The sequence below is a fragment of the Corythoichthys intestinalis genome, chromosome 22, assembly GCF_030265065.1.
Source record: "Corythoichthys intestinalis isolate RoL2023-P3 chromosome 22, ASM3026506v1, whole genome shotgun sequence".
Lineage (NCBI taxonomy): Eukaryota > Metazoa > Chordata > Actinopteri > Syngnathiformes > Syngnathidae > Corythoichthys > Corythoichthys intestinalis.
This window is the reverse complement of record NC_080416.1, coordinates 366110-378967: the sequence shown is the minus strand read 5'-3', so window position 1 is coordinate 378967 and position 12858 is coordinate 366110. Positions and strand designations below refer to the sequence as shown.

Genomic DNA, 12858 nt, shown 5'->3' with positions numbered 1-12858 from the left:
GCATATTGCTCCTGTAAATCACGAAGGTCAGGGAAATGAAAATGTCAGATTTGTGTTTCACACATTTGTGACTATTTAGACTTGAATGTAAAACAGTTTGTCTAAGTTCATCTGAAAAAGAGGATGCTATAGGAGGAGGGTGTGTAGAGTGGGTGGGCGTGTATGCAAGTGTGTGTGTGTGTGTGTGTGTGTGAGAGAGGGAGAGAACAAGAAGGGAGGGAGGGAGGGAGGGAGGGAGGAAGGTGCTGCATCAAGCCGGCATACATCAGCAGCGGCAGCAGCAGCAGCAGCAGCTGGCTGGATTTAGAGATCTATTGTTCCTTGTGTTGTGGTGCCAAAGCTCATTCTCTCTCATTAAGGAGCCAGGAGCGAAAGGGACACAGAGACGAACGAGCGGTCTCCTCCGTCCTATAACCAGAGGATTACCACTCCTCGGATACGCTGGGCCGAACCAAAGCAAAGCATACGAAGACGCGCACGTACGCCGCAGTTGATTTTCACCTCGTGGCTCCGCTTCTTATTTTCATCCTTCTGACCGCGCGGGGAACTAGAGCGCTTTCTGCGCAGCGGCCATGGGGTTGGCCAGCAGAGCTGTCGGGAAGCTAGGGGTGCTGAAATGGATACCCCCGCTCTGGCGGTTAGCGCTGTTCTTTTTCTCCATCAGGCAATTGGATGCTCAAGCAGCCAAACCCAGATACATTTGGCAAACAGGTATGTTATGCGGTCTCGGGCCGGGCAAATAATCATCCGTTCAGCACTACTCCAGCAGTTTTGGACAAATGTTGACATTTGACGTCTTCACAACGTGCAGGAACCCTGCTTAACTTTCATATGGTCTCTTAATGAAATGTTATCTTCCTTCCGGTGGACCAGTTAGACAAAGTTTCATTTGATTCTTTACTGCTCGTTTAGCTCATATCAATTGCTACTACTGCACTGGATATAGATCTATATCAAACATACTGTAATTCTTCATCCTAATAGGCTTCACAACTGGTGGTCAAAGTCTTTGGGCTGTAACTCTCTGAAGCAGCGGTGTCAAACTCATTTTGCTCCGTGGGCCACATTCATGGCAATTAGATCTCAAGTGGGCCGGACCACTTTATTTTGGGCCAAATAAGTTCACTCATTGGCTGCCAATCTATTGGGACTGGGAGGGAGGGAGGGGCCAATCACCCTGTTATTTTGGGTGGTGCCTTGCACCAGTCAAGGCTCATTCACTATGAGAGAGGAGCACATGGTCAGAGGGACACAATACCAATGCATGCTCCAGTGAGCAGAACGGAGGGGAAGAAAGCATGGGGGAGGAGGAGGAGCGGTTGGAGGACGGTCGCACCGCACCGCACCGCACCGCCCCGCCCCCCAACCTGTCAATATGGGAATGCCCTTATGGATCCAGGTGTTCTCTTTCACGGCAGTCTAATCGCGCTCTCCGTTGTACTGGATCAATGCACTGGTTTCGCACCGGCTGATCAATGCTTATATATTTCCAGTCATGTGGCTTACTCTGCGTGGGATCAATAAGGCTTTCAGTGGAGACTAGGATCAAAATCCATATTTGTCAATATTTTAAGTAACAGTAGAAATTTGAAGGTTATGTTTTGTTTTCACCTTTTGCAATGTCAATTCGCTATTATGACAGTACAAAAGATCTGAAGTGTTAGAGTTGTTTAAATATACATTAGGGATGTCCGATCAAATTCAATCCATCGCACTCCAGTTTTCTTGCTCTACAAGCTTTATTGTTTGAACCAAATGCAAATAACGGAGAATCCTATTGTATTATGGGCCGTGCCTCCCCCTGAGTCCACGCAGGGGAGGCGATTAAGGCTACGTAGCAGATTGGCTGGACAAAGTTAACCTAGATATGCTATAGACATACTCTTGTGTGTCTCAAATGGACTCCATTTGTCGCACAGGCTATTCGCTGAAGAGATCGAGCAATATATCAAATGTCCAGTCGTAATACTAGCCTTTAATCAATGCATTACAGTTTTTGCTGACTAAAGCTGCTTCAAAAGCAATTCTAGTGTCTATGTCACACTGTTCCCAACACAACAAGGATAAGCAATATACTGTATGTTGGACTTGTTTTGACATGTGTAATCTGCTATAATGTGTTTTGGGAGAGGATTAGTATGCATTGTCTCACTGTGGAACACAAAAGCACGAGGGATTACAGTATGATCTTGTTTCTCCCATCTTCGCAATTTCCACACTAAAGCATTTTGATGGAGTGCGCAAGTGTACAAACGTACAGTGTAAGCATATCTCAAGGCAAAAAAAAAAAAAACAACAATTTTTTTTTTTTTTTTTTTTTTACTTGGTGCTTCTGAACGCAGAAGCAGGTTAGAATCCTTGGCAAGGAAATTCAGGTCAATTACAGCTGATCCCTGATCAGCTTCCAGTGCGGCAGAGCTCAAACTTTCTGCCATGAGTACCACCTTAGAAGTCATTCGGGATCAAAATAAAGTGGTGGAGGGTGTAAGCGAGCATAAATTACAACAGTCATTTATTAAGAATAAGGTGTTTTTCATTCATGATGACTAAAGGCGTGCGAAATTTCCGATTCTTAGATTATTCGCGATTCGGCCGTGGACGATTCAAGAACAATTCACAAACATCCAAATTCCGATGATTGAATTATACCAGGTAAAGCAGAACTAAAATACTGTCAGCGCGGTCTTCGGGACGCAATGAGGAACGGACCGAGAGTAAATATCATGTACAACTCATGCCGCTAGATAAAAAAACAATAATACCTGACTGCGGCCGACAGCTGCTTCAAACAATGCCCAGTTGCTAGTTGCTAAAAACATACGGACACATACGGCTATAATAGATATCACATATATGTAGAACTAGATGGTAAATGACAGACGACGCTGGCGTAAAAACATATAAAGAGAAGTATATGCGAAATGACAGACTTGCCGTTTAGTAGTTGCCGCGTTGTAAACAGCCGCTATCTTAAAGCAGTAGACTCCTCTAGAAGGCTCTGTTGTAGCGAACCTAAATAACGTTTTATCTAAAATACACCTAAATCGGCAAAATCTTGACTTGAATCTATCTTTAAATGAAGAAACAGTTTTAAAACTTTGACATGTTGAAAGTAGACAGAAGGGAAATTATGGAATAACGATAGCAATTATAACAATTTTAACGGTTCATTCACATCATTAAATTAATTGAATGTTGCTGATTCAGAATGGGGATTTTATGGGGACAGTATTTAATTTACTGATTTTAACAGTTAACTTGATAATGAAATATTAGTTTGGTTTAGCCTGAGAGGATTTTTGAACAATTTTGGAACTAATGTACAACACATTAAAAGACGATATAAAAACCAATAATCGATTTATAATCGAATCGGAGCCTCTGAATCGTAAGGGGCCCAAAGATTCCCACCTCTAATGATGACTAACATTTAAAGAAAAGTATTAGGACCAAAATCTATGCATGAGAAAAAAATGTAATGTACTTGGCCAGGTCTACCTACATTCTAATGTGAGTTTCTGTCCAAGGCCTGCTTGCCATTATTGCATCCTCATAGAGCTAATGCACTGCACTCTACTTCAATCTGATCACAAGGAGCATGTTACTGTAACAAGTATGAGCCGTGTTAAGGGCACCACTGAGGTGACAAATTAGTGGGCAAATCAAGAAGATCTAGTTCGGCTACTAGAGGGCACCGGCAATGAATAAAGACAGACAGAGTTGGTTTGAGTGAAATATGTATTTTACAAAAAGTGACACAAAAAATAAACAAATATTTGCAAAATACCAGTGTGTACACAATTTACAGTTGATCAACAGGTAGACAAAATCCCAACTTTCCCCACCCCGCCGTTCGTAAGTTACGAACAGTCAAGAGATGAATGGCTTCAGTTTATGGCGATACAAGGTGAGTGTCCATTAGCGCTGCTTTATTGGTCACAAGTTGAATGGGTATTTGAAATGCTTGACCCGAGTAGTGGGGAGAGGAAAAACAGGCTGCTAAGCCTCCTACCAGACCCTGACTTGGTTTGAAGACAAGGAAAAAGAGAACCGTCAGGCTCCTGGCGCAAGTTCTAGCTCGCCATCTGTTTGTTGGAGTGGTCCCAAGGCAGGGTAGGACCACCTGGCCTGTATGGACCAACCAACCCAATTAAACAATTGAAAAAAAATGCAATAATATGTTAGCATTAGCGCATTAGCCCCAGAATGCTAACACAACAGAATACCATCATAAAGCACCAACAAACATGAAAATGCAAAAGTTTTCACATGTTAGCATTAGCATGTTAGCATTAGCATGCTAACATACAGAAATACAAAAAAATCACCAACGGGCACAGAAAATCACATAACCTAGCCTAATTTAGCATGGTGGCTAATTCGCTAAACAGAAAAAATTCAGACTCACCAGTTCACTTGGATGTAGTTGAGCACTCACACTAACAGATCCCCAACACAACTAAAAGGTCTGGTTCTATAAGTTATAAAACAGCCTTTAACAAGTTTGAAACAATTGGTTGGATGCATCAAAAAGTGTTTGAGACTGACCTGCAGCTGTTGCTCCTTGGCTTCTCTCCCACACGACTGAGAGGAGAGGAGTCAAGGAAGCTCATATAGTGCCTAGGTGACTGGTGATTGGATAATTGGTGTAATGTGACTTGTCATGTGCTGTGGTGCATTCAGGGAGCGTGGGAAAAACAAGTACTGGCTAAAATCAGGGAATCTTAACCCATGTTACACCCTCCCCCCCTAAACCTTGCAAGTCCCATTGCAAGAGGTACTTAAACGACCTGGACAACGGAAGTACTAGTGTCGGTTAAAGCACCCATAGAATCAGACAGACTATGTAACAAAGACTGAACAACAGAAATTAATGGGTTTCCTAAAGAAGCATATGCCAGCCTCTTAGGAGGTGACCTATGACGACTTGAGCGTCTAAGAACGGGCTCAGTGTCAGGTAAGTCAGATACACACCCAAGATTTTGCGGCTCAGGCAGATTCAATCCTGGATGTTCATCCTCTTCTTCAGAAACATCATCGTCGAGAGGGACATCAAGGAGCGGCGGACAACCAGGACCAGGTAAGTCTTCCACAGGATCAGGTAGGGGAGTGTGTTCAGTGGCATGCATGGGCTCTGGCATAGACAGCTGTGTGCTGCAGCATGGCAACTCCGTTGGAGTACGAACTCTCTCCACTGAAAATGTAATTGGATCCAGACTGTAATTGGTCGGTGGGTCCACCACCACTTCCTCTTCAACTACAGAGTCGTCGTCGGACCGAGGTTGCGCTCTTGACCTTTGACGAGTCATTCGAGGTTCCGGTACGGGAACTACCTCCTCTGATGGGACTGTCACAGGGAGAAACCCGCAAGGGAGGAGAAGGTCCCGATGTAAAGTGCGAATGGGGCCATCTTTGTTCACAGGTTTGACGACGTACACTGGAAGGTCTCCAGGTTGCTTCACCACCTCAAATATGTCTTGTTCCCATTTATCAGCAAGCTTGTGCTTGCCTCTAAGTCGTACATTTCGCACTAGAACATGATCCCCCAGCTCAAGCTTGGATGGTGTAATGCGTTGATCGAAGCGAACCTTGTTCCTTTCTGCATTTTTGGCTGCATGCCTTGAAGCAATTCTGTAACTTTCTTCCAACCTTTGCTTCAGATCATGGACATATTGAGAGAGAGGTTGAGGCTTCGCATCAAGCAGTGGCAACCCAAAAGCCAGATCCACAGGTAACCGAGGAGATCGCCCAAACATTAATTCATAAGGCGTGAATCCTGTTACTTCGGTTTTGGTGCAATTGTATGCATGGACCAATGGCTTGACATACTCTCTCCATTTGGACTTTTGTTTTGTCTCCAGAGTTCCCAGCATGTTGAGTAAAGTTCTATTGAATCGCTCAACTGGATTTCCTCGAGGATGATAAGGTGTTGTGTGACCTTTCTGTATGCCAGCCACTGTACACAGTTCACGGATCAGTTTGGATTCGAAATCTGGGCCTTGGTCTGTGTGTAGCCTCTCAGGGATCCCATAATACACAATGAAATTGTCCCATAGACTCTTTGCCACAGTTCGTGCCTTCTGATTTGGCGTTGGTATGGCCACAGCAAACTTGGTAAAGTGATCTGTCAATACCAGAATGTCCTTGGTGTTGCTGGTGTCAGGCTCCAAGGAAAGGAAATCCATGCAGAGGAGTTCTAATGGTCGAGATGTTCGGATGTTGACGAGAGGCGCAGCCTTCTCAGGCAATGCTTTGCGTCTAACACAGCGGCCACAAGTTTTAATCTTGTGCTCCACATCAGCAGCCATTCGGGGCCAATAAAATCTTGAGCGTACGAGATCAAGGGTTCGCTCAATTCCCATATGACCCATATCGTCATGCAGACTCTGGAGAACAGTAGGTCGAAGTTCTTCTGGCAAAACCAACTGATAAGATGGGTGATCGTTTTCCCTTCTCTTCCTGTACAGAATACCATCAAGAAGCTCCAGCTTGGGTAACTCTCTCAGGAGAAGGGGTAAGTGTGGAATCTCTTCCCGAGCTGTAGGTGGTATCTTTTCGCCAGTTTCCAGCTGGTAGATGGTTTCACGAAGGGCTGGATCTGCCCTTTGCTTATCTTGGAGGTCAGTTTGTGACAACACAGGAACAATGGGCAGGCCATTTGAACCTTCCGTGAATATTTCAGGAAGCACATCAGCAGTGATGTTTAACGAGAGTGACTCAACGAGAGTGGTATCAGCCAATGAACGGACAAGGCTACTCAGACATACAGCTTCAACCACCTCAGAGGATAAGTCATTTTCACCGATGGTGACCAGACGTTGCTGAACAAAGTGGTTAAGGAGATCCTGATCTTTTTGTTCAGTTTCCGAAGTTACACTGTCGTGTGGGCGTCGGGAGAGTGCGTCAGCATCCAAGTTCTGCTTGCCAGCTCTGTACTGAATCTTAAAGGAAAATGTTGAAAGAGCTGCAAGCCAACGATGGCTGGTGGCATCCAGCTTTGCTGTGGTCAGGAGGTATGTAAGGGGGTTGCTGTCTGTGACTACAGTGAAATTAGCACCATAGAGGTAATCCTGGAACTTTTCTGTTACACTCCACTTGAGTGCTAAGAATTCCAACTTATGTGCTGGGTAACGGGATTCACTTTGCGACAACCCTCTGCTTGCAAAGGCAATTACCCTTAGTTGTCCCTCCTGGTCCTGGTAAAGGGCTGCTCCGAGCCCTGTAGTGCTGGCATCTGTGTGGAGTATGTATGGTAGTGATGGATTGGCAAATCCCAACACAGGAGCACTGGTAAGTTTTTCAATGAGCGTGGAGAACGCTTGCTGGCATGAAGGAGTCCATCGAGCATCAAAAGGTTGCTTTGGGTCGAAGGATGGAGTGGAGGCTTTGTTCTTCGATGCTCCCTTCCGTGTTGATGGATAACCACGGGTGAGGTCGTTGAGTGGCTTCACAATGCCGGCATACCCCTCAATGAACCGTCGGTAGTAGCCGGCGAAACCAAGGAAGGACCGCAAGGTCTTAAGGTTGTGCGGAACTGGCCAGGATTTCAAAGCGGCGACCTTGTCAGGATCCGTCTCAACGCCTTTCTCCGACACCACATGTCCCAAGTAACGGACAGATGTTTGCAGGAACTTGCACTTTTCGGGGGACAGTTTAAGCCCATACTGCTTGAGCTTGTTTAGCACTTTCAGTAGACGTTGTTCATGCTCCTCAAGTGTATTTGAAAATATGATAAGATCATCAATGAATACCAGGACCTCTTTCAGATGCAGACTACCCATGCACTTTTCCATCAACCGTTGAAATGTTGAGGGAGCATTCGTAACACCCTGGGGCATTCTGTTAAATTCCCAGAAGCCCAGGGGTGTGACAAAGGCGGTTTTGGCCTTATCCTCTTCATGCATCTCGATCTGGTAGTATCCCGACTTGAGGTCGAGAACTGAGAACCACTTTGCGCCACTAAGTGCAGAAAAGGATTCTTCGAGGTTTGGCAATGGGTATGCATCTTTTATGGTCTGTAAATTCAGTTTTCTGTAGTCAATACACAGCCGGATGTCTCCATTTTTCTTTTTCACCACCACGATGGGAGAAGAGAATGAGGACTCCGACTCTCTAATCACACCGGTATCAAGCAGTTCATGGAGATGCTTCCGAACTGCTTCAATGTCGTTTGGGTGGATGGGCCGTGCACGATGTTTGAAGGGTGTATTGTCGTGGAGGTTGATGTGATGTTTAACCTGATTGGTGCAGCCAAAATCAAGGTCATGGTGTGAGAATACTTCCGGCATGGCATTCAGTTTGGCTGTAATTCGCTCTTGCCATTCGGGTGGAATTGGACTCTCGCCAAAATTGAAGGAGAGTGGAGTCGAGCTCTTTGGAGGTTTACTAGCGACATGGTGGTCCGAGACGATGCAGTTATAGCTGTCGATGTCTGCAATCACTGAGCATGGAGGGATGTAAATATCCTGCTCTGATTCATTCGTCACCACCACTGGAATGTTATTAGATGAGTAAGGTGGTAGGGCAACCAAGCTGCTGCTTACACACAAGCCACCCGGCAGGCCTGAAACCGGGTGCTGAATGACTACAGACTGGTTGGTTGTTGGAACGGACACCTTCGCTGAGCCTTCAATCACCACAGTGCGACTTGCTGGAACGAGCACTGGGGTGTTGCTGCAGAGCTTGACGAGTCCAATATTGTTCTGAGAAGTGTTCTGATGTCTCAGCTGGAGGGTTTGAAGGATAACCCTGTAGCCATGAGAGCTGGGCTGAAAGGTTGAAGACTCACTGCTGCAGAACATGTCATAGAGCACTTCAAGAGTGTTCATGCCAATCAGAACGGAAGAGGGAGAACCAAGTTTGACATCTGGAACTACTAGTGCCAGAGTTTGAATTTCAAAAGTGGTACCAAGAAAGTCTGCTGGGAATGTTACTGTAGTGTCAACATAACCCAGATATGGAACACTTTGACCTGCTGCACCTTCAATATGAAGAAGTTCGTTCAGAGAATGAATGGGTTTGTCTGACAGGTAGTTATTATAAAACGACACTGGGATTGTGGTCACTTGTGATCCTGTATCAAGAATACATGAAGAAGCTTGGCCAGCAATGTTGACTTCCGCTGTACATCTGGAACCAATCAACCCCTTTGGTGGTCGTTTCTTCGATCGCAGGTTGGACTGCATTTCCGCACACTGGACAGGTTTCTCAGCGGGACAGAGTTTGTCCGGCACAGCTCCTGATTGTCCCTCAACAGGAGCTGAGATTAGTTTAAATGTCCAGAAGCGCTTGGTTTCTGCCACTTTTGTTGACTGTTGAATCGTTTCCTTTTGGCGCTTACCAGTGATGAATTCGGGGCGTTCTGACATTGTGGCTTCATGTGGCCATCCTCTCCACAGCGGAAACAAAATCCGGGCTTTGAAGAAGCTTTCGAGTTGCCAGCTTTTGGTGGGTTGAAAGCCTTTGCAGCAGAGGGAGTGTTCTGGGTCTGACTTGCTGTTAACAACGCCAGTTGCTTTTGAATAGCTGACATTTGTTCAGACAGCTGCTTGGTCATTGTCATTAGTGCAGTACACATGCTGGTTTCTGGCTCTGTGCGTACAAGCTGGGTGTGGCTGGAAACTTTCTGCTTCGTAACACCCAGGTGCTGCTGCATCCGAACTGCCTTTGCCGAGTCTTGGTCCTCCTCTGTACGAAGCAGGAGAAGGAACTCAGCAAAAGAAGGTGGGCAACTCTTCTTCTGTTTTAGCTGTAGTTCCACGATGAGATTATTGTCCCAACAGCCCCGACAGAATTGAGTCAACAAGCACTTGTCCACATCTCTCACCGGAACTCCTCCTCGCCTCACGGCGTGCTGCAATGTGACCTGAAGACGTTGCAGGTACGTAGATGGTTTTTCGCCAGCATCCTGGTAGGTATCGAGGAACTTCGCGTACAGTTCGTCACCGTCCTGCACCACACCATATGCAGAGTTGAGTTGCTGTACATAGACCTCAGGAGCAGTGTCAAGGCTCAGATGTTTCACAATATCGGCTGCAGGTGGCAACAGACTGTCACGAATTAGCCGGGTGCGCTGCAAGTCAGAGATGGAAGGGTCCTTGCAGATCAACTCGACACCAGACTGCCACGTGTCATAGTCCATCTCATGCGCTGGCCTTGGCACTTTCCCGGAGAAAGTCCTCAGTCGATGCGACGAGCTGTCTCCGCTTCTTACCACGTGTTCCACAACGTAACGCTGGACTTCCGGAGGGTTTAGGTCACTCTGCGCCATGTGGATTGTAGACCTCTCTTCTCTCTTTATGCCCGCACCAGCCGTGGACGAAGGTGGAGAGGGATTAGTTTTGTTATCTGCCATGTCAGATGCTAGCGCCGGGGGGTGTGCTGTGCTTGAAGCAATGCTGGGTGGAACAGGACGATGAATTTCTGGTACGGATTGACTGATCTGCTCCATCATCTCCTGAAGAATCTCCACGTAATGCTTTCCAGACAACCTTGCAACATTCCTGAATTCCACCATTAGTGACCGTGTTTTTGAACCACAAATCTTGGATGTGTATACGTCTGATAAGCTCTCGATATAAAATTTTGCACCAGACTCTGAAGTATATGTGTATGGCAGTGAGTGGGATAACTTTTGCAAAGCTAAACCGGACTTGAATTCAACTACAATGCAGTTATCGAAATCGGTTGCAGTATTTTCAATGACGACATTTTGTCTGACCTCGCCATACTGCGAAAGGAAATCAACGATCTCGTCGCATGAAGAGGAATCTGTTGCCCCATGTGTTAGAACTGCATTTGGGATTTTGACCTCAAATTTATCAAACAATTCCATTGTGTCAAAATGAACTGGTGAGACTGAATACAGCCAATATTCACTGCACAACTGCCCTCCTGGCTAGCTCGCCAAGAAATGTAACAAGTATGAGCCGTGTTAAGGGCACCACTGAGGTGACAAATTAGTGGGCAAATCAAGAAGATCTAGTTCGGCTACTAGAGGGCACCGGCAATGAATAAAGACAGACAGAGTTGGTTTGAGTGAAATATGTATTTTACAAAAAGTGACACAAAAAATAAACAAATATTTGCAAAATACCAGTGTGTACACAATTTACAGTTGATCAACAGGTAGACAAAATCCCAACTTTCCCCACCCCGCCGTTCGTAAGTTACGAACAGTCAAGAGATGAATGGCTTCAGTTTATGGCGATACAAGGTGAGTGTCCATTAGCGCTGCTTTATTGGTCACAAGTTGAATGGGTATTTGAAATGCTTGACCCGAGTAGTGGGGAGAGGAAAAACAGGCTGCTAAGCCTCCTACCAGACCCTGACTTGGTTTGAAGACAAGGAAAAAGAGAACCGTCAGGCTCCTGGCGCAAGTTCTAGCTCGCCATCTGTTTGTTGGAGTGGTCCCAAGGCAGGGTAGGACCACCTGGCCTGTATGGACCAACCAACCCAATTAAACAATTGAAAAAAAATGCAATAATATGTTAGCATTAGCGCATTAGCCCCAGAATGCTAACACAACAGAATACCATCATAAAGCACCAACAAACATGAAAATGCAAAAGTTTTCACATGTTAGCATTAGCATGTTAGCATTAGCATGCTAACATACAGAAATACAAAAAAATCACCAACGGGCACAGAAAATCACATAACCTAGCCTAATTTAGCATGGTGGCTAATTCGCTAAACAGAAAAAATTCAGACTCACCAGTTCACTTGGATGTAGTTGAGCACTCACACTAACAGATCCCCAACACAACTAAAAGGTCTGGTTCTATAAGTTATAAAACAGCCTTTAACAAGTTTGAAACAATTGGTTGGATGCATCAAAAAGTGTTTGAGACTGACCTGCAGCTGTTGCTCCTTGGCTTCTCTCCCACACGACTGAGAGGAGAGGAGTCAAGGAAGCTCATATAGTGCCTAGGTGACTGGTGATTGGATAATTGGTGTAATGTGACTTGTCATGTGCTGTGGTGCATTCAGGGAGCGTGGGAAAAACAAGTACTGGCTAAAATCAGGGAATCTTAACCCATGTTACATTACAGTGCATTATGTCTCATTTCAACTCCAACCAACGATTCAGTAAGCACAGCCATTTCAATTGAATTTCAGTCTCACTTTAGTATGTTGATGGTTCAGGACCACATAAGGGATGCTGATTTTTGACATCCAAGCCGTTTTTTTTTTTCAAGCTGTTTTGCCAGTGCCCATCCAATACATATATTTTTAAACCAGTAAAATCTTTTTTTTTTTTGGGGGGGTGTTTAAAGCGAGCTCTGCTGGTTTACTCCTCAAGAATACTACACGATGCTAAGTAACCATCACTAGTTTCTAAAGAGCAGTAATCTCTCTCAGCCGAGATATTTGCCTAGTGCAGGGGTCGGGAACCTTTTTGGCTGAGAGAGCCATGAACACCACATATTTTTAAATGTAATTCCGTGAGAACCATACAATATGTTTAAAACTAAAAATACAAGTAATGTGTGCATTTTGTGTCATTTGAACACTTTTAAAGTACAATAAGTCTCTGAATTCTTTTGAATAACATAGTTATGCTGTGGCTAATCAATGAGGAGTATTTCTTACCATTGATGCAAATTCTAGTGCTGCATGGTTTTGCAGTCTGGTTGATATTTGCAGGCGTTGAGAAACTTATGCACGGAGCACCATCAGTGCACACAGAAACAAGTTTATCGGTAGATTTTTTTTCTTTACCGAACTCAGTGAAGGATTTGTAATAATCCTCCCCTCTTGTTGTCCTTTTCATAGTCAAAACCTTGCAATCACGCTGAACTGCGATAAATAGCTTACGTCTGTTGACTCATCCAAAGCGAGAGAAAAAAACGGTGT

General features: G+C 45.1%; 1 protein-coding gene across 3 annotated transcripts in view; it reads left to right on the top strand.

The window, feature by feature from the left end:
• Positions 1-339: 339 nt before the first annotated feature.
• The window catches only part of thsd7aa (thrombospondin, type I, domain containing 7Aa), a 49554-nt gene continuing 37035 nt past the window's right edge, over positions 340-12858 (top strand). For all 3 annotated transcript variants that reach the window (XR_009061888.1, XM_057828156.1, XM_057828157.1), the window contains exon 1: positions 340-711. Coding sequence is in view for 2 of the 3 variants with exons in the window: in XM_057828156.1 (XP_057684139.1) it covers positions 573-711 (139 nt within the window). In the remaining variant the exon portion in view is untranslated. The remainder of the gene's footprint in view (positions 712-12858) is intronic.